Source organism: Thermobia domestica, chromosome 2 (genome assembly GCF_964235325.1).
Source record: "Thermobia domestica chromosome 2, izTheDome1.hap1.1, whole genome shotgun sequence".
In the NCBI taxonomy this organism is placed as follows: Eukaryota; Metazoa; Arthropoda; class Insecta; order Zygentoma; family Lepismatidae; genus Thermobia; species Thermobia domestica.
The window spans coordinates 55,566,493-55,593,256 of record NC_137455.1 but is presented as its reverse complement, the minus strand read 5'-3'; the positions used below and the strand labels follow the sequence as shown (position 1 = coordinate 55,593,256).

Here is a 26,764-nt window from a genome sequence, read left to right as displayed (position 1 = left end):
GGGTTCGATTTCTGGCGGGAGCTCGAACTAACTTTTATTTTTCTTTCAGTTTTGGCATTTACCGGTGCTCCAGCTAGTTTTCCAGTGCAAGCTGAAAATCGAGATCTTCACCAATATCTTGTATGGAATAAATCTGTCCAAGATCTTGCAAAGACGTTCATTAAAACCGTATTACCCAGAGGTAGCTTTGTAGGCATACATCTTAGGAATGGTATTGATTGGGTGAGTTGAAACTTGTGTTCTTATTTATGACCAAGTAAAAAAAAAAAAAAAAAAAAAAGTGTTATTGAAAAAAAAAAATCTTTTATGATATATCAAGTTTGTCATAAACATAAACAGAAATCTAAGGAATTAACGGTCTCTACGTCAGAGTGTAATGTTTGAAATTATGGTCAATCTACTGCTATTGAAAATTTATGTAAAAGCTTTAGAAATTTCTTGTCTGGAAATATTAATTGAAGTATAATCAGATGCTGTAAATATTTGTATGAGGATTTTTATTAATTTATGAAAATATCGCCGCACATAATTATTACTAAACATTAGTGAGTTCTGTATGATGTATGTCGATCGGTACGCCTCAGGGAATGGCGGTGTGAAAGGAAACAGCAGGGAGAACTCCAAAGAAGATAAACAATAAAAGGATGAGGGTCAATAAGGGTTTTTTTTTGGGGGGGGGAGAGGTCTGAAAATCTCTAAAAGAAAAAATTAAATGAGTACTACAACAATTCTAACTACCGGTGTTAAATATAGAACATACCTATGTAACGATGCAATAAATATTTGTTTCACGCTATCCATATTTATGTTTATTTTAGTCCCAAACTCGAGTAGTTGGAGGATTTTTGCGAAAAATTGCTGATAGTTCGTTAGTCTCGTGCTTGTTAAACTATGAGCGTAACGTTGATACACTTTCTTATTTATGTAATATACTAAGCATATAACAACACATAAAATATGTAAGTAACAAAGTGTATCACGATTGCTCTTGTAGTAAAAAAAAATATCAGTAGGTAATTGCTGCACTGATGTCATGTAGCAGAAAGTTGCCTGTGAAGACCATACGAAACCGCGTTTGATCACTGAGTATGCATTTGTGAGAGAAAGAAGGTCCTGGCAGAGATTATAGGATAACAGAAAGCACTGTAGTAAAGTTGTGCAAAGTTGTAGAGATGTGTGTGTAGTGCATCGCAAGTGATTCGAATGAGTCATGACTCGTTACATGTATTAGGTGGGTGATCGAAGCTGTCAGCGGTCTAATCTAACGATGGAAAGCTCTAGAACAGGTAATGTCGAACACACAGATATCCATTAGTGGCGAGTTTGTTCGAATTATTTGTAATATGTGCAATGCTTTTCGACCTCGTATCTCAAGTGATACGGAAGACGATATCATCGCCGAACGAATTCTAACCTTGTGAACCAGCCTAATTATTTATAAATACTAGTAGAATCCAAAAACTGGAGAAACCGCAAGAGTACTTGGCACAAGATGTCCGCTGACACTTCGATGGACTTTCCAAGATTCACAATTTAGGAGTTGCGCGATATGACGCTTGGGGTATCAAATTAAGCAAGTCAAGTCTTATACAGAAAAGGATTTGAGTGAATTGGGTCATTATGAACTATTTGTTCACAAAGAGCGCGATGACATTGTTCGTGTCCAACTACAATCAGATCACGCGTCTTCCAAAATATCAACGCATAGATTCAGTACCACAATGGTGTTTCACCTCCAATTCGTGGCTGGTATTGCGAATCCAAGGTTGATGCACGGGTGATTGGGTGTTATGCACATATATCGCTGTATTATGGTATTTGGGTTATCAAAGATATTTACAAGCACCAGGTTGTTCTTTACTTCCACAAGCCTCCTATATCATGAATGCTGACGTTTCTCATTGGTCTGAAAGTGGAGAAAGCTGTGACGACGGCTCGGACTAATTACTGCGTAGGTTTTCACATAGTTTATTTGGTTATTGTACAAGCCACAGCGCGATTTTTTTATTATTATTATTATTATTATTACATTTTTGTGATTTGTTGCATTAAGAGTGTTTCAGTGGATTCAGCTAGGTTACTATGAACTTTTGGCTTTAATTTGTGTATATTTTTTTATACTAACGATCCTACTTTATAAATACACAACTCATAGTATTTAACTCCTAAGAACCAAACATTCCCCTTATGGACCCTCAGCCTTTATAGTACTAACAGAGTACTGCATTTTCAAGAAAGGAAAAAAATTAATGCCGTACCTTTTTCTCTCGAATTACTGAGAATCATTAAGAAGAGATAAAATGTTTATTTAAAAAGACAGAGACTCTCATCTCGATTATTTGTACCCAAAGCAGAAGACACATACGAGAGAGAGCTGCTATGAATGTACTTCCAAGTCTATCAATTGTTCTACTTTGTGATGAAAAGCCAAAGTACTTTTTGAGAGACATCTACAGCTCTAAAAAGAATTTGTAAAAGTTTTGTTCTTGAAGTGTAATAACACAATTATTATTTATTTATTTGTAGCTCAATATCTATTTCTTCACAGTCAAGTTTTTTAAAATAATAATAATTTCAATAATTATTATTTCAATAAATCAAAATTTGTGAAAACCTTATTTGCGAAAATGAAGATTAACTTGTAAGTCCCTATTACAATAAGTCATTGATTTTAGTATATCATTTATATAAGTATACTTTGCATATACAATGTAGCTAACCAAACGTTCCAGCTTTTATTTTATATTTCAAATTAATATTTCATAGTTTAATTTCCATGTATTTTTCGTTCGAAATAGCAATTGAAGTGTTTTAAAATCCCAAGTCCTAATTTCGTTGGTCCCTAACTCGAAGTACTAAGCAGATCAGGGTCTGTCCGAAATTTGATGAAAATAGAGTGAGTTCATGTGAGGACGTTCAGCAACATTTTCTGCAAAACGTTTACTAATTCCAAACTCCAATTTGGATGGTCCATAACGCGGGAACGAAAATTCTGCATAGGAAAATATTTCACATGCATACTACGCACATTAAGATCTACTTCAGTGTTGCCAGATTGGACTACAAGTAGCAGATTAAGCGATTTTTAAAGTTCTTTCGCTACCAAAATTTCACATTGGGCAGCACGCTACTTTTTCGGCTACTTTTAATTATCTGCAGGCTATAACTCGTAAGAACCCGCTTCATTATTTCCATATATGAAGTCACAAATCACTAGTTTTATATAACACGATAAAAGTTTTGATTGTTCAGTACTCTTTTCACAATAAACAATGATATTGCTAAAACTAACATGTTCGACACCAGTTCATTTCTTGTTTTAGTACTTTTTAATCTCCAAATCTGATAATACTATTCTTTCGTTGAGTTTACGCTGTTGCAATATCACATATTGAGTTGCTCTCTCAGTTAGTGGGTAGGCCTAATAGTTGTACGGAGCTCTGTAAACGTGAATATCGCATATTTATGTATGATATAGTATTATTCACATTAACATAACGGCTAAGGGAGTTGCAATAAAAACTTCCAAATGTGTGACTCCCAAATAGAGAAATTAGCAAATGACTAAAGAAGTGTGAGATAACAGTGAAAAACGCGTACTGTAAACGATGTAAAGTGTATTTCAGAGCCTACAAAACTAACTTACCAAATGTGTCTTCTTGGAAATCAGAAACGTCGCCCATTTTATACTATCATCGTCTGCATAGTTCATTGCTCATTGCAGTTCTAGTGCTCCTGACGTAGTATGGAGTTTGCTGTAACCTCACCGCCAAAAGTCCGAAACTGCGGTAGCCATCTGGCTTTGCCAACCCGGATATCTGACGTATTTCGAACTCCGGGGCTTCTATTAAATATAATAAGGATATATATAAAAAGTAGCGGATTTCAGCTATTTGTAGCCCAAACATAAAAAAGAATTATTTTGCTGCTATACACTTTTAGTAATATACCCAGTGTTGCCGTATATTACTAAAAGCGTATAGCAGCAAAATAATTCACTTTTATGTTTGGGCTATGAATAGCTGAAATCCGCTACTTTTTAATATTCAGATCTGGCAACACTGGTTTACTTTATACTAAGTGTGATGAAGATTTGATGAGTTCGTCTGAGGACTACGACATATACTGTTTTTGTGATGTTTTTTAAAGAAGCTGGCCTCGCGTAATGTAGTCGCTAATGCTCTTGCCTTTGGTGCGAGCGTCCTGGTGGGGACACTCAGTCGAATAGGTGTAACAGCTTTTCAGCTAGCCGTCTTAAGTGAGTTTTTTCCTGGGTTTTCCTCATTCACACCAGGCAAATGGTAGGCTGGTACCTAACATATAGGTACGCACCGCTTCCTCCTTTTCCCCTCTTCCTGGACTAATGTACTCATCGAGGGACGTCATCCCTCAGGGGAAAATATACAGGGTTTGTATGATAAGTAATGAGACCAGGTCTGGAAACATTGTTTTATTGATCTGATCTGTACAGGGACTTAAAAGCTTTCGAAGTACTCTCCTCTTGCGTCGATGCACTTCTGCAATCGATGTTTCCACGCTGCAAACGCCCCCTGGAAGTCAGCAGCCGGCATGTCCTTTAGAAATGTGGTCACGGCTGCTTGGATGGCTGTGACGTCTGCAAAACGGGTTCCTTTCAAGCGTGGCTTCAGCTTCGGGAAGAGGAAGAAGTCGGCCGGGCTCACATCTGGGCTGTAGGGTGGTTGTGGAAGGACTTCCACCCCAATCCGGGTCAAAAAGGAGGTCACTAAGAAGGCGGTGTGGGCAGGGGCATTGTCGTGATGCAACTTCCACCGGCTAGCGATCGCCGGTCTTTTCCGCTTGACGCTCCTGTGCAGTCTCTCAAGGACTTGTTTGTAGAAGGCGGCGTTGACGGCTTGTCCTTGGGGTACAAACTCCTTGTGGACCACCCCCACATTGTCAAAAAAAACAATCAACATTGTTTTCACCTTTGACTTCGACATTCTGGCCTTCTTGGGGCGCGGGGACGCAGGAGTGTGCCACTCCGCGCTTTGACGTTTCGTTTCAGGGTCGTACTGGAACACCCACGACTCGTCACCTGTTATGACGTCATCTTCAAAGTTAGGGTCACTGTTCATGAGGTTCAACAGTTCCTGACAACAATCAACACGTCGTTGCTTTTGTTCGTCAGTCAACACTCGCGGCACCAGTTTCGCACAGATTTTTCTCATTCCCAATTGTTCCGTCACAATCTTGTGCACTGTTGTGTGGTTCATATCGAGTTCATCAGCAATCAATCTCAACGATAATCGACGGTCTGAGTTCAGGAGATCCCTCACTTTTGCCACAGTTTCGTCCGTAGTCACTGTTGTCGGGCGTCCAGCCCTCTCCAGATCCTCAACGCTTTCCCGGCCGTTCCGGAACGCACTGTGCCAACGAAACACCTGGGCTTTGGATAGGGCTTCCTCTTTGTAGGCCTCCGTGATGAGAGAAAGCGTCTGAGTAGTCGTTTTCCCCAGGCGAACGCAAAATTTGATCGCATAACGCTGTTCGATGGAACCCTCCAAGTTTGTTGATTTTCCGCCGTGACAAGAATGTTCACAAGGGCTTTGTCCAAGGCTTGTCCGCGCTCCACTAAGGCTCGGAGCCAACTGACGCGCGGTGCGTTGCTTTGCTCGGACCCCCCCCCTACATCCTCCATCACCGACAAACCCGCTCCAGCGACACGCGCGCCGCGGCGCGGCGAGTCTCATTACTTATCATACAGACCTTGTATAAATAAGAGAAAAAGAACGGGGAAGCGAGAGAGAGAAGAAATCATGATAAAATAGTAAAAGAAAAAAGAAAAAGAAACAAGTTACTGGTGATTTTCAGATTTGGTGATAAACAATGAAGGTACCAAATTAGAAAGCAGCTGTTGTTGCTTTTATAGAAAACTATATCGTTTGACACTTTCATCTTTTACTACCAACGGCAATGATTTGTTGTATAACGACTAACATTATTTTTCTCTGTAGGTCAGAGCCTGTGAGCATGTAAAAGACACCAACAACTTCTTTTCATCGCCGCAATGTTTAGGATATCGTAATGAACATGGTTTTCCAACGAAGGAAATGTGTTTCCCATCTTTAAACACAATCACAAAACTACTGAAGAGGGTAATCAAACAAACCAAAGCCATTTCTGTTTTCGTTGCATCTGATAGCAACCATATGTTAAGTGAGTTGGAAGCAGCTTTAAAGAGAATGGAGGTACGGTATATACAAAATACTTAAAGATTAGCTTGGTAGTGTTAACTATTGGGGAAAAAATAAATTTCAATCTCATCTTTCTCCTCGTGAACTGAAGAAAAACATTAGGAATTATAATTACTTCCACGCATATATCAACTTAAATGTTAATTATGCAATTTAAGTGAAAGTATTGGAGTTAAATTTTGAATAAATCCTCAATCGTTAACCTATTTCAATCTCAAATAATGTTTATAAAGCATTAAGGAAAAATTACAGCAACGTTTATTTAGCAACATTGTACTTTTTTTCACAAAAGTTATTGATATTTGACAGGGACATACTTAAAAAAAAAAAAAATCAGGCGGTCCAAAACTAGCTTGAGGCACGAAATACGTATAAAATATGTATATTTCGCTTAAATTTATGTAAAATGTACAACATTTTTAAGTTTCGGAGAGGGGATCGAACCCCCTAAATACACCCCTATTATCTGGGAACAAACAGACGTGCACACAAAAGAATTTTCGTCTTAAATGTCGATAGTGATTTCCCCGGTGGAATAGCTAACGATTTACATACCCTATGTTACCAAGGGAAGAAAACAAAATTCCCTCGTTACCCGTTCAAAACGGGATCTCCCCTAATCATCCTCAGCATGAAACACTCATTTTAATACTGTACTGTACATACATTTGCGTCTCATTGTATTATGATTATTATCTTATATAAAGGTAGCCAAGAAAGTTCTTCGCTTTTTGTGGAGGTCTGCGTTCCATTGGCGCGCACACCGTGAGTAGAATGCAAATGGAAATTAAGCGAAAGTCAGTTGTTGGTATGGATATATCCAATATACTACCTGGTTGTGGCAGTTCAGTTACACCGTGAACTTGCATAAGGACACAGTGAACATGGGACTTTCACAGAGCATCATAAGGGCGTGTATGTTGTACTTGTTCAAACTGGGGTAAAAGACCGCTGCAGCGGGGCGGAAGATATGCCAGGCCTTTGCTGAGGGTGTCGTGACTACGGGGACAGTGCATCCGTAGTTTAACAAATTTAAGGATGGTGACGAAACACTCGAAAACGCACCGTGTGCCAGAAGACCAACACATGTGCAAAATGAAGATCTTCATGCAGCGATTGAGGCGAACAGTGGCCACACATGTAAGGAACTGGGACTACAATTAAGTGTGAGTAGAGAAACCATTCGGTAGTACCTGAATCAACTTGGGAAACACTACAAGTTGGGTTGATGGGTCCCATATGATTTGATTCCAGGCCAGAAGGCAACGCGGGCAGACACCTGTGTTTCTTTGCTGTTTCGTCTGAGGAACATGTCTGGACAGGGTGTTGACATGTGATGAGAAGTAGGTCCTGTACAAAGCTCCACGGCGCCGTCATCATTGGTTAGCATCTCATGAGCTTGTTCCAAAACAGCCGAAACCAGCACTACATCAGAAGAAGTTCCTCCTGTGTGTTTGGTGAACCGCTCCCGGCATCGTGCATCGGGAACTGCTACGAGCTAGTCAGAGCATGCAATTGTATACTGTCAGCAGTTGAGCCGTGTTCCAGAAAAAGTCACAACTCTGGAGCCAGTATTTCTAAATCGCAAGGAGGTCCTCCTCTTACAGGACAACGCTAAGTCCCACGTGGCTAGGATTACATGGGACACCATTCTACGCCTTGGATGGGAAATACTATTACATCCGCCATACTCCCCGGACATTGCACCTGTTCCATTCCTTGAACAATCACCTTAGAGGATGCCAGTTCAAATCCCTAATAGAGGTGCAAAATATACTTGATACCTTCTTCGCTTCAGGGCCCAACAAGTTCTATCGCTGTGGAATCCATGGCCTTCCAGAATGTAGGCAGAAGGTCGTCGATACAGATGAGGACTATTTTTAATCTTGCTGGTACGTCTTAGGTGACATATCGATGTTCGAAGATGATGGGTGAAAAGCGGCAGAAATTTCTTGGTTTCCTTTATATAAGCGAAATAACAGAACAAACAGGATTTCACTTATTTTCACTTCAAATTAATTTATTTCGGAATTTGATTGAATTCAACGATTTTTATTTAAAAGTTCAGGTGACTTAAATCAATTCACCCTGATTAAGTAGCGTTTAACTAGGGAAAAATCTGTTCTAAAATCAATACAAAATAAAATAATAATAATGAATAAATAAAATAAAATAATAATAATAAGTAATAAATCGAATAAAATAAGAAAAAATAGGAATAAATAAAATAAGAAATCGATTATATTCTATTTGCAACAGATCTAAAACTATGGCACATTTAAATTCGCTGTGATAAGAGTTTGTCGATTATATAATAAGCTGGTACAGAAAAATGTACACTTAGATTGTGCTACACTTTATTCAATTTATATGAAACCTCTTTAAAATAATCATTGATAATAAGAGATTTTTAATTCCAACCCAACATTGATTGTTGTGTTTTGAATAAAGGAGTATTTCAGTTAACGTTAAATCATTTTGTCCTTTTGTTTTACGACTTTTGTTCGAAATCTTATTTAAATATTTTAATTCTGATATTAATATTCTGGTTATATTCTATTCGTTTTTCTTTCATTTGTGTCGTGAACGGTTGGGTTTATAGCCTTTACAAAGTTCTATTTGTATATTTGCATGTGTTATTGATAGAAATAGTACAGATGTATCGCTTACTTGTGTTTTCTCATGTTTGTACTATTGTATTTATTTTTAATTTTCTCTCTTTTATTTTGTTGTGTCTCTTAATACAGTTGGACTTCGCTAACTCCAATTTCTCGAATAAGTCTATTTTTTTTAATTCTCTTGAACTCTTCATAATAATCAATGTCAAAATAACCTCTGTTAGTCGAAAATTTAAAAATTACAACCTCGATAAGTCGAATTAAAGAGTTTCATAATAAACTCGATAACTCGAACTTTCGTATCTGCGAACGTCTATAAGTCGAATTTCTCTTGATGTAACCTCGATAACTCGAAGCTATAGATCTATGCTTTTACGTAATTGTCATTATGCAGGGTGTCTATCGGTCACGAAAGTCATGAAAAAGTCACGAAATTAGAAAACAGTCAAGAAAGTCAAGAAAAAGTCACGAAATTTAGCTTTTAGGTCACGATTTTTTTTGATCTGTGCAAATATAAGTATAGACTGGAAAATTATGTTTTATAAAACGTCAAAATTCACTCGGTTGGTTTTAGACACTACCAAATCGCAAGCAAAGCACGCTTCTATCGCATGCATGAAAATTCAGCCCAATTCGCACCCAAATTTGCTCTTGAAAATGTTACTAAATTTTATGGTTTGGTAAATAAAAGGTCACGAAAAAGTCACGAAATTTCATTTTGGAACTTTAGTAGACACCCTATTATTGCTAGTCTTGTCATTTTGCTAATATGTATTGCACTTGTGTTTTACTGTGATGCCATTACTCATATCTAGACACGAAAATATCCTTCCACCTTCTTTCCATAAGCCTTCACCTTCCTTCCGCAAAGCAGCCCAAGCTTGTCTATTGTGCGGTCATCTTATTTGATTTAAAGAACTTTCACAATTTCGAGTGATAGAGGTTAAGCGAATAGAACTTTGAGTTATAGAGGTTATATAGTCACTTTTAATGAGTAAATGAGGAACTTCGATATCTCGAATTTTTGTTGTGGCTACCTTGATTACTCAAATAAAAACTCGATAAATCGAACTTTTATCTATTACCTTCAGATTCGAGTTATCCGGGTCCTATTGTATTTACAAAGCTTATAATTATGTAAGCATATTGTATATGGAAATGTTCTTTTCCTGTAATAGGTGACCATTAAATTAATTAATTAATTAATAATTAAATATACCAATCAATAGATCTTATTGAGCTGAACAAAATGATATACATGAGTGTAAAAAAAAGAAGAAGAAGAAGCCCATATGTAGTATTCGAGAAAATGGAGAAGAAACAATTAATTTATAAACATAAAGATTGATAATGTACAAGAATCATGTTCCCTATCAAGGTGAAGCTGATACTGAAATATACCCTCCTTAAATTCCATTATGGCACTAGTAAAATGACAGTTCGTAGTATGGTTAATCAGATTGTTCCTCTTCTTCCCCTCCTTTCACTCATAATTTCTACGAGGATTTAATCATTTTATAATATGCTTATACTATAAAACGGGAAGAATTCCAATTACGCGTATATTTTCAAAGAAAGAAAAAAAAAAGTTAGATATAGGCAAAAGACAAAATTTTCATTCATTTTATTGAAAGTTCGAAATTCGTTGAAATGAAATATTAATTAGGAAAAAACGAAGGGACCTGAAAATAATTTTGCTCATTTGAACATTTCGTTTTATTGGCGTTCATTACAGTGACATTTTGCTGTATTATTATAGATTGTAATTGTTCATTGTATGTATATTTACATATGTGTCACGTATGTATATTTTCAGGTGAGCGTCCACAAGTATGATCCTCCAAATCCACACGTTGAATTGGCAATTCTGGGTCAAGCGAACCACTTCATTGGAAACTGTATATCGTCCTTTTCAGCGTTTGCTAAACGAGAAAGGGATGCTCGTGGACTTCCATCATCATTCTGGGATTTCCCACCAGAGAAACCAAGTAAATCAAAAACTGTGCATGATGAATTTTAAAAAGACGGGTTTGTTATTACTCTTCAAATTATTCAGACTGTTAAAACAAATAACTTTCCTTGCGAATAAGTTAATATTTATGGACGGTGCTCTTTACTTGTCCGTAGGGTAATAGTGTTTAATTTATGTTGTTGCATAATAGTTTAAGAACAACCAGAGACATTATTATTGTGTGTGTTTAAGCTCTCAATAGTATATGATAAATACATAAGATGAGTTCGACTTCCTTTGAAATAAGAGTCACCACTAGTCAACATAATAGATGTAAAATATAAGATGTAACGGAAGTCTTGGAACAGTTTGCAATTTTATTATTTCAACATATATATATATATATATATATATATATATATATATATATATATATATATATATAAATGATAGAGGACAAATAAAATAAAGCTCATGTCGATGGTCCGACAACTCAGGTATCAAGATTTTCCCATCGATTGCATATATTTTCTGATATCAAAATTGCCATGAGTTTAATTGGCTCTCTTTGTCTATTATAATTACTATGTGCTAAGATACTGCAAATCCCTTTATAGTCATCGACAACGGGACTAGCAATTTATTTTTAGGCAACATAAACATTAAATATGAAGTATACTCTTTAGTTTTGATGAGACTGTACAGAATACAGAGCACAGAATAAATACCTTCCACATGAGCCTAGCCAAAATTAACTGAATTCAGAGTTAGCATTTAGTTATTGTTTTCTTTATATTTTTTGTTTATAGAACTATAATGGTGATTTTTCATGCATTATTTGAAACTAGGGGAAGAAGAGTTTCAAATGAAGTGTAGCGCATTGATGGTTTCTGCATAATTATGTATGATATAAAGTACGAATCTCAAGATATTGGTGGCCGCGGTGGCACAGTGGTAGAGCGTTCACCTCTGGTGCATGGGGTCCTTGGTTCGATCCCAGTTTGCGCCAAGTGAACTGTCTGGTGGACTAACACCGTGTGCCTGGGTTTTCTAGAGATTATTCCGTTTCCTCTCACTTTCTTCATTCCACCATTTCATTTATTTCTCTTGCGTGGGAGACCCGGCGGGAGCTCATGTGGTTAGGATTCCACATTAATCAGTAGGTCCACGTCTCATATAGCCTGCTGAAAGGGACGTTAAACTCAAAATCAACTCAACTCATTTATTTCTCATCATTGCCGTCTCTTTTAGCCTAGCGGGCTTATCTGTGGGACGTAAAACTTAAAGATTTCATTTTCAAATTTTCTCTCTCTCTCTCTCTCTCTCTCTAATGCTTCAGGATGAAATCAGAAGTACAAGAGAAACGATTGCTTCTAACTAGCCCCTTTTAGTTTCAGTTCCAAATTCTATTAATTTGTTCTCTTTCTAAAAATATAACTCAAAATCATTCTTATTTCATAATTCTAAAAATAGATTAATTATTTTTTCAAAGTCTATATTTACGAATACAGTATATACTGTATACAAGAAGTAATAGATGAGTTGATGTGAAACTGTGGCTTTTTTTGTAATAAACACGAGTATTATATTTATTTTTACAATCTGTTTCTAGTGTGAAGTGAATGGGACATTTGTAGTACTTGTTATTATTGACTACATGAGAAATGTAAATATTATGTGTGATGGTACTGGAAGTAGTATTTAAAATGTCAACACTTGTAATTTCTTTCTCTGTCTCGCTCTTTTATAAGAAGAAGATAATTCTATAATGATATAAATACAAGTAAATTAGCAATAGAATTTATTCCATTTCGGGAAAGTTTCAGATGGGATGCTATAAAGTTTTGCACAGATTGTACTGTCTAAAATAAGAAATCAAAGACCTTGCATATTGTTAAAATGTAGAAATTATTGCAAAAATATACATTTTATTGAAATGGAAGAACTTTTGTTCGAGACTGAATAATAAATAAGCTAATAATTTGTTCACTTTGTGAGAGTTGGGTTGCAAAGGTGCCTTAAATTTATAGTAGTAAAAAAAATATATATTAGGAAATATCAACATAAAACATTCCGTTACAATGAGTAGTAATATAGATTCCGTACCGTTAACCATGATCATTGTTCTAGGCTTCCTGCGAACTTCTTTCCGGTTTTGATATATCCTAAATTTGACTTTTAGTTCGCAAATTTCCTGTTGTTCTTTAGTTGTTGTAATAATTTTTTTCTCGATTGTGACTTCTTGTAGATCTTTTCTTTTTATATACTAATTTTCGCTGCTGTGCTTTAACTTTATTATTTTGTCATATTACTCGGTGCAGATGTGTTATCCCCGAACTTTTTTATCACTCTCAAATTATTTTCGATATTAAAGACCATACACCTGGACATAACTTTGTAAGTATTTTTGTTATTGTCTCCAGGTTACTTCTATTAATTCTAAAATATCTGTATCTAGAATCATTTAGTACCTACAGAAGAGGATTGTGATTACTTTTCAATCTTGAATATTGTTGTTCATGATTGTTTGATGTTTCATGTTAAATCAATTAACAGTTATAATTCATTATTATTATTGTATTTTGCCTATTTTATTTTGTACTAGGTTATTTATTGATATTTGTAAAGTGCTTAAATCTTTGCCTTGAGCTGTTCGCGGGACTCAAAATAGGTATGTCTGTTATAATTATTATCGATGACTACAGTGCAGTATAACAGGGATATTCTTCACTCTTTGACTTATCTAAGATGATTCTTTAAAATGATTTTGTGAATATTTTGCATGCTATAAAATTTTCGATGTACGTATAATCAATCTTGTAACAAAAATAATAAGAGATATGAGAAAGATATTTAAGTGTATTGTTTTTGACAATTATTTTGATTTTGTAAACAGTATTATATACTTAAAAATAGAAAATGGAATGTGATTTGAACTGTTGTTTCATTTGATTTCTCACCTTAATTTTCTTTTACAGTAAAATACAGTGTTTGTAACAGTATTTTCTTGATTACTCTTGATTGCGTGTAGAATCGGAGTCGTTTTATCAAATCACTTGGGAGAACATTTGAAATGTGACCCCCTGCTCTATTAACATTCATGCATTTGTGTAAGCTTTTTCTAAAAATTTGCAGTGATGCAGAATTTTATTTTGTGTAGTTTAATCTTAAAAGTTTCGTGCACAACTTTGAGTGTTGAGGTTGATTTCGTGATCCAAATCAGTAACTTTTCTTTGAAAGAATTTTTTGCTTGTATCAGCATGTGTTGTAGTTTCCGACGTCGCATGTTGACACACTGAGGTGGAAACCTACCACTTTCCACTTTCTTTAAGCTTCCTACCCCAGCACTTACGAGTACGTATACTTTTTTTAACCAATTCTTGTGCAACACAAAATAATTACTATAAACTTTAAAAAACGCCTAAAATTAGCAATCAAACCTAATCAATCGCGTACGTAAGTACGAGCTTTCGGATATATATATATATATTTTTTACATTATATATATAAAGCAAAATATACAAAAATAAACATTCATTTACCATGTTAAAATACGTATTCAAACACCTGAAATGATACAAACTTATCCATACCCTATTGAATCTGATCAAACGATACTCTAACGACTATCATGATGAAATGTTAAATCCAGAGGAGGCGGCGTATGTTCTGAAGAACGTGCTCTTTACAAAAATGGCATGTAATCGCAATTTATTTGTCTTAACTCGGGAAGAAGGGTTGATTGGCTAACTCCGGAAAAGGGACAAAGTCCCATAAAATATCCATCGAAGAAACACAGTTCTAGCTTTAATGCTTTCTCTCATGTTGGATTTTTTTTTAAATCAAATCTGATCAAAAGACGTAGGTATTAAGAGAAGATTCGAATTAGCGGGAGGTGGTTCTGGTATGTAGTTAGCCCTACTAGGATGGTCGCTCTATATTTCGTTTAGTAAACCAGATCGGAAATCATTTATCAAATGTGCTGAAATGGCAATCAACAGGATAACATCTAAATTTTTAAAACTCGCCAATCGTGGTTAGGTTTCAGATTAATTACTTACACATGATCTTTGTGAGGGTAGGCGAAACACAACACACATATGCATAAAGGTAAACACAATTATTAAAATGTTCTTCCAGACGAAATAGCTCTGTTCGGGTGTTGGAGTTTCACTGTCACTACAGGTCAGCTTAGACACCAACATTAAAGAATGTTTTGCGGGACTCAGTGGTAGAACGCTCTTCTTTGGTGCGAGAGGTCCTTAGTTCGATCCTAAAATGTGAGTTTGTATTGGACAGCTTTCTTCGTCTTTTTCGTTTCCTACCACATTCTCATTCCACCAATTATTTCAAAATCATTCCCTTTCATTAATCTTCCATTGCCTTTAGCCTAGAGGACATAATCGTGGTAGTATCACTCATTCAACACAAAATAAGATCGAATCATAGTCACTTTCCACTGTCAAAACACTAGCCCGTATATTTCGAGTAATATTTAGGTTCATCTTCATCAGGAAAGTAGAAATTAGCACAAAATAAAACTGCATAACAGAGATACAATAGAGCAGTGGTTCCCAACCTTTTTTCACTGATGACGTTTTACTAAATATCCATGACATCGCGATGCACTTGTTTGATTTTTTTTATTAATATACAGTGTGTCTCAAAAGTTCCTTAGTATAGGGTGACTCTGTTATTATCAGAGCTACAACAAAATGTAAGAGGAAAAATCATCTCCAAATATGATGTTTTTAATCTAAAGTGAAGAAATTTTTGATATCGGACGAGTCGTTTGGGCTGTACACTAATTATGCACCCAATGTTAAAATGCAACGTTGGTATTTTCCTTGACCCACAACATAAATAAATAAAGTTATTATTTGAAATAGAGGCTGGCCATCGACATGTTAGCGTAAAAGACAGTAACTTCATTCACGTATGTTGTGGGTCCAGGTAAATGGCAACGTTGCATTTTCATTTAACATTGGGCGCATAAAGAGTGTACAGCCCAAACGGCTCGTCTGATTTAAAAACTTCCTTCACTTTAGATTGAAAACGTCACATTTGGAGATGCTTTTCCCTCTTACAATTTGTTGTAACTCCGATAATAACAGAGTTAGCCTATGTCAGGGGACTTTTGAGACCCTCTGTGTATATATATTATATGATAGTATAAGACTATAAATTTCTATAAAATAGTGACTCTTTGTAGGACTGAGCATTGTTGCTGCCCCAGGAGGCATTGATTAGTATAGTCTATCTCAAAAATTGATTTTAACTATATTGATGCTTCATGATTTTCAAATTCTAAAATTTTGCGACACACCCTATGAGACTGCATGTCACACGACACACCTGTTTGGAAGCACTGCAATAGAAAATAAAGCTAAACTTAACAAATAGCCCTAAAATAATTTGCATTGTACACTGTAAAGTGCATGTGCGAAATTCATTTTTCTTAGGACATGTACGTCAATTAATAAGTCACGTTAACTTACGGCTACTTTTCAGGTAAGTTTTGTTCTTTATTTTGTGTTCCTCTGCAATGTAGTTTTACCAGATTTTTTTGGCAGTCCCCTAAAAATGGTAACTATACTATCGCTGAAATATGTTGACTTGTTTCGTGAAGGAAAGGAACTGAAAGATAAAAGTCGCACTTCCTGCTCCCGAGTGTTACTTCAATATTTAGAAAATACGGATTGGAAAGAATCTTCTCTATTTTCATATATATTGGTTTAAGTTTACATTTGCTATGTTTACCATAATATTCAGTTTCTATTCACTTCCATAAATAATGAACAATTAGTGCTCAACATAAGTTTAACAATAATTTATATTTAGAAATTTTACATCGATCTTCTCAAACACTATTTAAATTGAATAAAGTACATACTACTGTAAAAACACAAAATATATTTTGTCATCACGTGTGTTTCATTTCATTTACTGAATTAAAAACAGCGGTGCTGATAGGACACGGACACAATTTTGTCTACAACAAATTTACTTGTTCGGGGATTGAACCGCACGCACCAGAGGAAAGCACTTTACCACTGAGCCACAGTGCCCCTCATCCTTATACATTATGATAGTATAAAATACCTGGTATATTATAATGCAGTAAATTCAACATTTTAGTTTAAAATCGAGATTTTCGAACTGAATCGGCTTCTCCAGATTTCGTCCGTTAAATCGAGGAATAAGGGTGGTATTTGATTAACACCTTTTCAACACCGAAGTTACATGAGACACTACTGTGTAATGTGGAATCCGAATGCATTTGGATATTTGATTGTAGATACAGTTGTATAATGAAAGTCGAACTAAAACCCATCCTTCGTTATAGCTCGGAATTTGGATGATATTTAGAAAATATTAAGGGTATCACTTATTATTTATTTATTTATTTATTTATTTATTTACTATTTTATTGTGTTAGACTTCTTGTTACACGAGAAATTAATCTTACTTCTAAAAATCCAAGAAGGAGACTGCGGAGATAGTAAAAAAAAAAATTAAAAAAAAAAACGAGTCACGTCATTTGCAAACTCATTACCAATCAAGAAAGTTGATTGTGGATCATGATTATTCCCGGTATAATAACATGTCTTCAACTCAGGAAGATTTTATCACATTCATATTTTGAAAATTAAACCCAAGAGAAATGAGCAGAAAAGGAAAACACTATTTTGATGCCGTTGGATACAAAAGCAGTAAATATATTTATTTTTCATGTTTCTAGATAAATGGGAACACCGTAGTGTAGTGGTTATAGCGTTGGACTCATGTCCGCGTGGTCCCAGGTTCGATTCCCGGCTTTCGACGTCCACCCAACGTCGTGAGGCAAACTGGGGAGTCACGTGAATAAAAAGACTGGGGGAGCCACTAGGTCTAGAAAGATCCTGATACGCCAGTTAGAGACAGGGTGATGCAGCGCTCTGACCACGGGTTTGTCGCTAGACTGGACGTAGTTCAGTCGGTCGCCAATAGATGGCATTGAAGTGGTTCGTACCAGTGCTTAGTGGTTATTTCTAGATAAAGCATACGTGACCAATTTATGCTGAAATCTACAAAAACAACAAAAAATTAAAAACGGAAAAGGAAACGAAAAAATAATCATGGTGTATATTTTTAAAGTACCATACCGGCATTCTGGTAGAGTTGAGGAAAACCTATCAGGATGGCCGGATGGAATTCGAACCTAATGCTTTGCGATTGCGTAGTAAGGATATTAACCATGTATACTTGGTCACGCGGGCAAAATAATGGGAAATGTGGAGCATTTTTGATACACAAAATATAAATTTATATCCATTTATGCGAATTCAATATGAAAAACAAAAAGCGAAAGGACGGGACCTGAAATACTGACTGTCGATTGCATTTGCATTTTCTTGAAGTCAATTAATTGTGCACTCGATATTGAGGTTCAGTTCTTTGTGAAGTTGAATATTGCTGTTTAATCCTTGATTCCATTATTGCATACTTGAGATTTTTATGATATATCTGGATACGTGTAGTATTTCTACTTATACGAAACACGTCAATATATTAGCAAAAAGAGTACCAGCAGAAATTTTCTCAGAGTATAAGTTATACGAAGATACTGGCCGATCTTGAAATAATTTTAAATTTAGTACATAGATGGTGCTTGCCTCTGCGACACACAACAGTTTGTAGAAAAAGCCGTCGAAAGATGTCGCAAGAATGCAATATGTTCTGGCTGGGACCTATAAAATGTGTTTCTATATCTGCTTGAAAATATTTTTAAACGCGATACATAGATGGTGCTTATATCTAAGTTCTGGTCTTTGAAAATATTTGTTAACAGATGTCGTAAGAGTGCGTAAACTGCCTTGCTGTCGGAAAAATCAATATGTACTTACAATCTTTTCAAACGTCACAACTTCGTGACATTTTTGAAAGTTTCGTAACTTCTTGTTTGCTTTGAATTAACACCTTACTCTTGAGATTTTATTAATTCAATACCAAGGTAAATCATTTCCTAAAGAATATAGATGACACAGTGCAGTGAATAAATATTTAGTTTATTCAGATACTTTTAGACGGGAGGTCCTCAGATTCGAACTCCGTGGCGGTCCTAACAGTATTTTTTTTTAATTAGCATTGTCCTATGTAACTATCCATGGGTCGTTAAATATTGTTGGAGTCACAATAGTAAAATTATTCTCTTGAATTAATAACAGTCGTAGTATACTGTTATGTGATCGACATATAATAAATTCAACTTCTCTTATTCCATTTTCAGCATCTGTACTCTATGTGTCATTAAAAAAATAAGTTGTGAAATCTTTTAAAACATTTTGAAAGAATTTTAGCGGAATTTCAAAATGTATTAAGAGCGTATTATATGATTTCCTATCTTAGCGTTTTGTATCAATTTATGAGCCCATACTGTAGAGTATTTAAATCTGTCAGAATCTGTTTTGCAGGATATGACGACAGTAGTTAAACACTTGGCATTGTTTGAAAAAATGGACGTTCCAATGACGTGGTAACTGTTCAAACAAGGTTGCGTTCATATCAGTAGTACAGCAAGTTAGCAAATCACGTGATTAGATAGCCTATCTCTTGAAACAGGATAGGGAAAATCCAGTATTAAGACTGGTTATTCCTTTTTTAAAAAAAAAATAAATAAATAAATAAAAAGTCAATTTTGTACTGAGATGCTTTCTTTTGAATATATACAGCCTATTTTATTTCCCCTTAAAATTACAATTTTCATAAACTAAGTTAAAACAATTATTGGTCAGTACTGTAATCAATTAGAAAGAAATTACTTATTAATAATTGATTATATGAGTTATGTGAATGATCATTGACTTCGTATGTAGCGTTGCTAAAATTTATATTTGAATTGTGTTTATTATATGCTATTTGGAAATTTTTGCCGGAAACTTCCAGATCTGAAAAGGAACTTGAATTTTGTCGCTTCCCTCCGTTTCTCCTCCTCATCTTGATTGAACCCTTCATTTATCGTGTAATAACTTGAAACCATATGCGCGTGTAAATATATATATATATATATATATATATATATATATATATATATATATATATATATATATATATATATATATATATATATATATATATATATATATATAATATGCCATTCTCGTTGATGTGTCGAAACATTCTACGCATACTTCTTGGAATATCCTGCAAATGTTTTGTTCTTAAAATGTTGTCGAAAAAAAAAACAAATCTTTTGTTACAGTGGTGTACGCAGAAGTTCGTCAAGGAGAGGGTTCAAGCTCCTAAATTCACTCATATCCTAATAGTAAAATTTGGTTTTATATACCTATCTTGTTCAAGGTGGAGTTAAAACCCCAAAATCCCTCTTGCATACGCCACCGTATTACTATAAGTTATAGAGAATTCCTATATTTTAGCCTTTTTTTAATTAAGAAGATAATGGGATTCAAAATCTCGAATGCCAGTTGTAGTTTCTTTTTTCCTTCTTTTTTTAAACAATAGAAGTTTATTTTAAAACACACTGTCATCATGCTTTCATTAGAGGTACGTAAACGAATCAGTCTGTCTTTTTCATTTTTTTATTTTATCTATTTATAGTGAATTCCACGCCAATTGTTAAACTAAATCTAAGCATAAGCTGTGTAAACTGTAACTCAATATTTTATGATATAACTATTCGTAGGTATTTTAAAAAATAAACCAAAATGCTAGTCAAGTTCATTCGTTATTCTATCTCCCATTATTTGACACAAAACTCTTTCCGGGTCACTTCCTACAGGTTATTTACGCCTCCCACATCTGTAACACCGTAAAAGAAGGAGTTAAATGAGAAGGACTCTGATCAGTAAAAGGAGTAACGGTTTGGCCCGACCCCAACGGACAGCCAGTTAGATACCAACTAACTAAACTAAGCGAATGGCCGTCCTTATGTTTTCCAGCAGACGCCTTTCTCGTAGCCAACACGCACGTTGTAGTACTACGTACGTTACGTTACATTGTTTACGAATAGGTAGGACTGGTTTTGGCTCGTGAAAGCGCCAGCCCAACCAGCATGTGCATCATTCAGCATTTACACTACAGCAACTTCACAGGAGGAAATAAATCCTAGTGTACCACAGACCGAGTGAATGAGGATCACAAAAGGGCATTTACACTGCAGTCATAGTAACTTCCGACTGATTACAACAATGGACATACACAATAAGTAACCAGTACAAGAAAATCAAGAACTCATATCATTCATAAGTTAACAAAATTAACCTTTTCCACTGTTCGTCAAAAATGAATCGTTTTCTGAAGCTATGACAAAATCCCCCATCTCAGCATGTTACAAGATTCTAACTTGCGATTTCATGTGGTTCGGATTCCACGTTAATCAGTAGGTCAGCGTCTCATATAGCCTCGCTGCCGAACGGGACGTTAAACTCAACTCAACTAATTTGCGTTTCTACGCTTCAGGTGTAAGCACATTATTACTGAACCTCAATGATAATTATTATTAGGGGAATCAAAATGATTGGCTTGCCTAATGAAATTTTGTTTTAACAAGCAAACAGTGGAGATGTTAGTGATCAAAATTCCTTTACACAACATTCTCAAGTTTACGCAATATTTAGCATTTTAAATCACATTCAAGGTTTATGAATACGTTTAAGACAGTACCAGCAGTATAATTTCAAATATTGCTTGGAGGAAGAGGGAATGCTCCACCAATATAGGCCTAGTAGGTAGTTTCATATTTTTCATGAGTATATTACAATACCATTGATTAAAAAATATATAGGCCTAACTCAAATTTAAGAAGGAATTGCACCTCTGCTCCCCCTCCCCCTAATGACGCATCTGGACAATTTTGCAAATTCTTTCTTCTAGATGCGGCCTTGCGCGAATGTCATCTGTAGATAAAGACGTTAAAAAACAGACGAGAGTGAAACTAACATAGTGAAAGAATATAGGAAAACTCTACAAACACTAAATTCAGAGTACAGTCGAACCACGGACCATTAACATAAAAGATACGGACTTTACCACTGCATCATGGTGTTCCACGACTTCCAAGTAATGAGGCAATTAATAATTACGTTGTTCAGTATTTTAAATGTTATGCCTAGGTTTCTATTGTAACTTCCATATAATGCCAATAAATAAAACTGTAATTACGAATTATATATTGTCATCCCTCGTATCTTGTAGAAGTTTCCAGTTTATTCTGTACTGGTGTGTGTTACCTGTTTATCAGTGTCATTCAGTTACTTTTTGAATTTATTTATTTATTTTCAGTCATTTTATACGCATATTAATTTTTTGTCGTCACATTAAATGATATACATAATAGAAGGCTCTTCAAAATCATTTAATCGAACATCATCCTTCTGATTGCTCACCCACTACAAGGAACGAAAGTACTGCGTAACTAAGACAACCCTCTCCGCAGGACATAATAACATTTTTGTAATTGACGCGTGCTATTGCCATTCCCGTCCACAGGGAATCTGCTATTTATTCATGAGACCTTGTGCGAGGCTACACACTCTCTGTGAGTAATCCTTAGTGAAGAAACAAAGCCAAACGTGGAACCCAAGTTCGTTCTATTAGCAAGTTCCGTCATTCACAACTTCCGTCATACAAATTCACCTATAATACAAAATTATAAGGTTTATATTAGCGACGTTCTCAGTCTTCACTTGTTATTGAGAAATACACGCAGCCGTCGATAATGAGTCGCGATTTTCAGCCTTATTGACTTAATCCCTAAAGACTATAAGATCACATCGGTGTATTCCCGCAAGAGGGCAGGCGCGATTGCCACTCACCTCTTTTAAATGGCGAAGGACGTTCAGGGATTGGCTGGTAAGTAGGCCGTGACGTCAGTAAAACGGAAGCTACTTATATGACTAGTGTTTCTGTCAACGGCCATTGGAGGTTAGAAAGTTCGTGCGTTCAGAGTGAGAGTGCTACAGTTACGTGCTGGAGTACTAACCGGTGTGAGTGAAATCTATTAACATTTCAAAGTAATCTTCGTAAAGGTGTTGACGCTAAATCATTGGTGTACAGACGGACTAAACAGTAGTCTAGTGTTTTTGTTTTGTGTTGCCAGTGTCTCATTAAAATGGCAACAGAAGCTCAGAGACTAATTAGCATTTCGCTGTCAAAAATTGCTCAATCCAGAACTCAGCGTGGTGGTGTGAGTTTACACAAAAATTTACTTGTTGCAACCGTTCTTCAGAAAGCACGTTACATATTCATGGAAGAAGCTTATCATATGGTGCATTCGGGAGGCTATGCAGCTAGTGTTTTACAACCCACTCCCCAATATGTCGAGCAGCAGCCTGAGTATGACCCAAACAATTATGACGAAGAATATTCGTCTGTAGAAGAAGCAGCAACATCAACTACTACAACCACCACAACAACGAGTAGTTGCATGTTATCATCATCATCATCTACGACAACTGCATCCCCCTCATCACTTGAGTCATCAGCTGTTCCCAATACATCATCTACGGAAAACCCAGCAGCACGTGAGATAGACGATGTGACAACTACAGTGTCAAAAAGTGATTCTCAGCTGTCATCTTGTGACCAGTGTGGCGATAAATCAACAGAAGTTGAGGTGGACAAAGAAAACCTTTCCCCATGTTACGAAGCGCCTACTTACTTGGATTTGGACTCAAGGGCGCGCGAAGTGTTGCGAGATAGATCCAATTCTACGTCTGTGCGGTGTTTAAAAAGACGGCGTGCAGTGGCCGAGTGGGAGACTGAGGAGGCTGTACTCTCAATACTTCCGAAACGTCCCAAGTGTTGCACGTGTGAGTTCCAGCATCCCGATGGATCTTGTGATGACAGTGTATTTTTAGAGGAGGGCATATTGTGTAGTGACAGTGAAGTGGACTGTGACGAAGAAGGCGAAGAGGAGAGAGACAGTTCGACGAGTATGGAAATAGACCGCATAACTAGCCTTGTATCAATATTCAGTTTTGGAGGACTTGTCAATGGAAGCGCAGGAAATAATTTAGACAGTAGTGGTATGGGAAAACTTACGCGATCAGTTTCCACACCTGATTTGTGTTCGGCTCAAGCTAAGGAAGGCGTTGATATGTTACGAAGACCGTACATTGCCATGACAGTGTAGTTTTTTTTTTTTCTCACGTTAATTTGCCTGCATTTTTTTAATGCTCAAACGATGTTCTTCAGTATTGTTTATGTCCCACCTGTGAGGTGTTAACGGCAGCAAATGACTTCAAACCTATTGTGTGGAACTTGAAATATTTTATTCTATTTAAATCTCCTAATTGGTAAGCTTGTATTTTTGTTTCTGTTAAGTTTTAACACCAAAAGGAATTTTGAGATTTTTTTGAAAAAACGAAAAAGTGCAATTGATCTCATGAATCTTCTATCATTTTTTTTAAAACAGAAAATATCATCAGTACAATGTTGAATACGCAATTTTATCATTTCCACATATGCTGTCTGCGTTCGGTATCTTCTGTGTATAGCATGCAACTGGTATACAGAAGTGGGAGGGGTAGTTTCATGCTTACGTGACTGCGAGTTATAACTGAAGCATCACTTCAAATAGTACATCATATACAAAGATTTTATTATTATTTTTGTAAAGGGAGGGCCGTATAAATCTGCAAGAATTTAGTTTCTTCTTCCTCAATTTTATTTTTCATGTACTTTATGTAAATACGTAATTAGTGCATTATGTATGTAGGCCTATTTAAATGTATTATGCACGAAATCGTGTACTGGCAGCTTAATGGCTTGTCAGGTATGCTGTGATTTTTTCATCTAGTCGAAATCTTATTTCTATTTTTTTTTTAATTGGACTATTGCAGATTAATTTGGGGGTGTTAAATATTTAAAGAAAAAAAAAACTTGTATATGGTGTGTAAAGCTTTTATAGAGCCATCTGTACATACCATCCGTACAACAGAGGTTCAAGTTCAAATGAAACTGAAATTATGTTGTTCTATTACATTGGCTTAATGCCAATAAGCAAACTAAGGTTGTTTCCATATTCGGCAGCATTTGTAAATAGTTCATCGTAACCATATTCAGAAAAACATGGGTGCTACAGGGTTTTTTCTTCCCTGTATTATTCGGTCCAAGTAAATGGATCATGTAAATAAATATAACTCTGTTATAAGAGTTAAATATATATATATTATATAATATAATTTGAAATGTGAAAAAAACAATAAATATTCGATATATAATTTGTGTGTTCTTTTTAGTAAATGCGTATTTCAGTTATTTTTTTTTTATACGGTATGTCGCTGAACATACATCATTTTCATTGCGACGTTAAGTGGCAAAAGATTGGTTGTTTTTAATAGTGCGTGTTAAGTTTTTTTTTTAACGTTACGTGTCTTTTTGTTCGTTTTTATTTAAGTATTGCACTCTGATCGTGTTATTTACGTCAACGCATTGAAAGTGAAATGTTGAGCGGCATAAAAAAAATAGTTAATAGTGCAATTTTTGGGTGGAGGTTAAGGTTGTGTCTCGGTCTGTGTTCGTTTTATAAGTACGTACTTTCAAAGTTTATTTCTGAGAGAGGCTTGTAGACTCAACTCTTAATCTCCTCTTTAATTTTAGTATTTGTGTTCTTGCTTTTAGTGCAAGGCATATTTTTATTGTTTTGCGGTATTTTTTCACGACATTTGTCCTCGAGTTAAAATACTTTCTATTAACAAATTCGTAATGACTAAATGATGGCTAATTCTTTTCTAAATTGACTGTGCATATTTGTTGCCTGGTGTTTTCTTTTTGTTCGTACGTATTGCATTACCTAAGGGAGTACAGCGTTCCGATACTTTTTTTTTCTCTCTCCCAATTATTTGCAGGTTCAGTCATGTAACTGCAGGATTTTTTTTTATTATTATATTTTTAAATCCCTAAATACACGTATTACTACCAGTGCCAATATTATTTTGGGTTAAATTCATAAACCAGTATATTTAAAATTTTAGCACATTTGTCTTCGCTTGTTTCTAGTGCTATGGTGGAAAACGTGGGAAGGATTAAAATAAAAAATGGGAACGTTTGGAATTAATAATACATAATAACTGAAATCATTTGAGTAAAAATAATAATAATAATAATAATAATAATGATTACTATAATGTCGGAACGAATAGTATCTATGTATTTGTCAGTGGAGCATACCTCGATTTCTTTACTGTTATAACAAAATCGTTGAACTGGGCTTGTCGAAACTAAAAATTTTTGTTTGGTTTGTTGTTAGTTCGGTTTGGTGTAAAATTCATAAATATTTGGAATTAGGGAGGGGAAGTGGGAGGTGTTTTTAGCTTTTTGAATTATTGACAATCAGAACCAGCAAAAGTTTAGAAAACCGGGTATCTTTTCGTAACTAAGAAATTAACTAGAATAATTGTTTAATTTGAAAGATGGGTATATTACACATATACTTTGTGCAAGACTGTACTACTTCATATGTGCAGAGTGAACACAAGCACGAGCTTTGAAATATTAACTGTTCCGTTAATCCCATTAACTTCAAATTTATGTTGCACCAGAATGAGCATAGTTTTATATTAGTGGAATTGGCCATACATTTATTTTACTTATTATTTTTTTTCAAGTTCAATTGTGCATGTATTGTCTGAAAGAAGTACAATCCGAGCTGTTACGTGTAAATATTATTTAAAACTCGAACATGTGTAACAATTGTACAGTCACCAGCAAAAAAAAAAAAAAAAAAATGTTCTTTTGTCAGCCACCGCAATGAGTCTACTAATTCAGTTTACTTCATTATAGAGAACTTAACTCTATTTAGTACTGATAAAATTCATTAGGAACTTGCCGACAAAAGAACATGTTAAATATGTACTCATTTATGTTGGTGGCTGTGTACGTGCACGATTGAACTTGAAAGTTGAATATCTTTAAGGCAGCGCAAAGTGCATTTGATTCATTGCAATGTACACTTGAGCTACACGATGCAGCAAAACAGA

The 26,764-nt window shown here is 35.4% G+C and overlaps 2 protein-coding genes across 3 annotated transcripts in view; both read left to right on the top strand.

The window, feature by feature from the left end:
- The window catches only part of O-fut1 (O-fucosyltransferase 1), a 44,231-nt gene extending 30,534 nt beyond the window's left edge, over positions 1 to 13,697 (top strand). The window contains exons 5-7 of one of the 2 annotated variants that reach the window (XM_081741563.1): positions 50 to 222; positions 5,976 to 6,209; positions 10,650 to 13,697. In XM_081741563.1, coding sequence (XP_081597689.1) covers positions 50 to 222; positions 5,976 to 6,209; positions 10,650 to 10,853 — 611 coding nt within the window. In that variant the 3' untranslated portion in view covers positions 10,854 to 13,697. Of the gene's footprint in view, positions 1 to 49; positions 223 to 5,975; positions 6,215 to 10,649 lie in introns of both variants that reach the window. The other variant, XM_081741560.1, reaches the window with a different exon arrangement.
- An 8,988-nt stretch (positions 13,698 to 22,685) lies between these two features.
- On the top strand, positions 22,686 to 25,006 carry LOC145672397 (uncharacterized). Its single transcript, XM_081741555.1, has one exon. The coding sequence runs from the start codon at positions 22,894 to 22,896 to the stop codon at positions 23,914 to 23,916; it is 1,023 nt and encodes a 340-aa protein (XP_081597681.1). The 5' UTR covers positions 22,686 to 22,893; the 3' UTR covers positions 23,917 to 25,006.
- The last annotated feature ends 1,758 nt before the right edge of the window (positions 25,007 to 26,764 follow it).

Excerpts from the sequence above, each read along its gene's own strand:
- LOC145672397 (XM_081741555.1), top strand. The coding sequence starts at position 22,894 with ATGGCAACAGAAGCTCAGAGACTAATTAGCATTTCGCTGTCAAAAATT.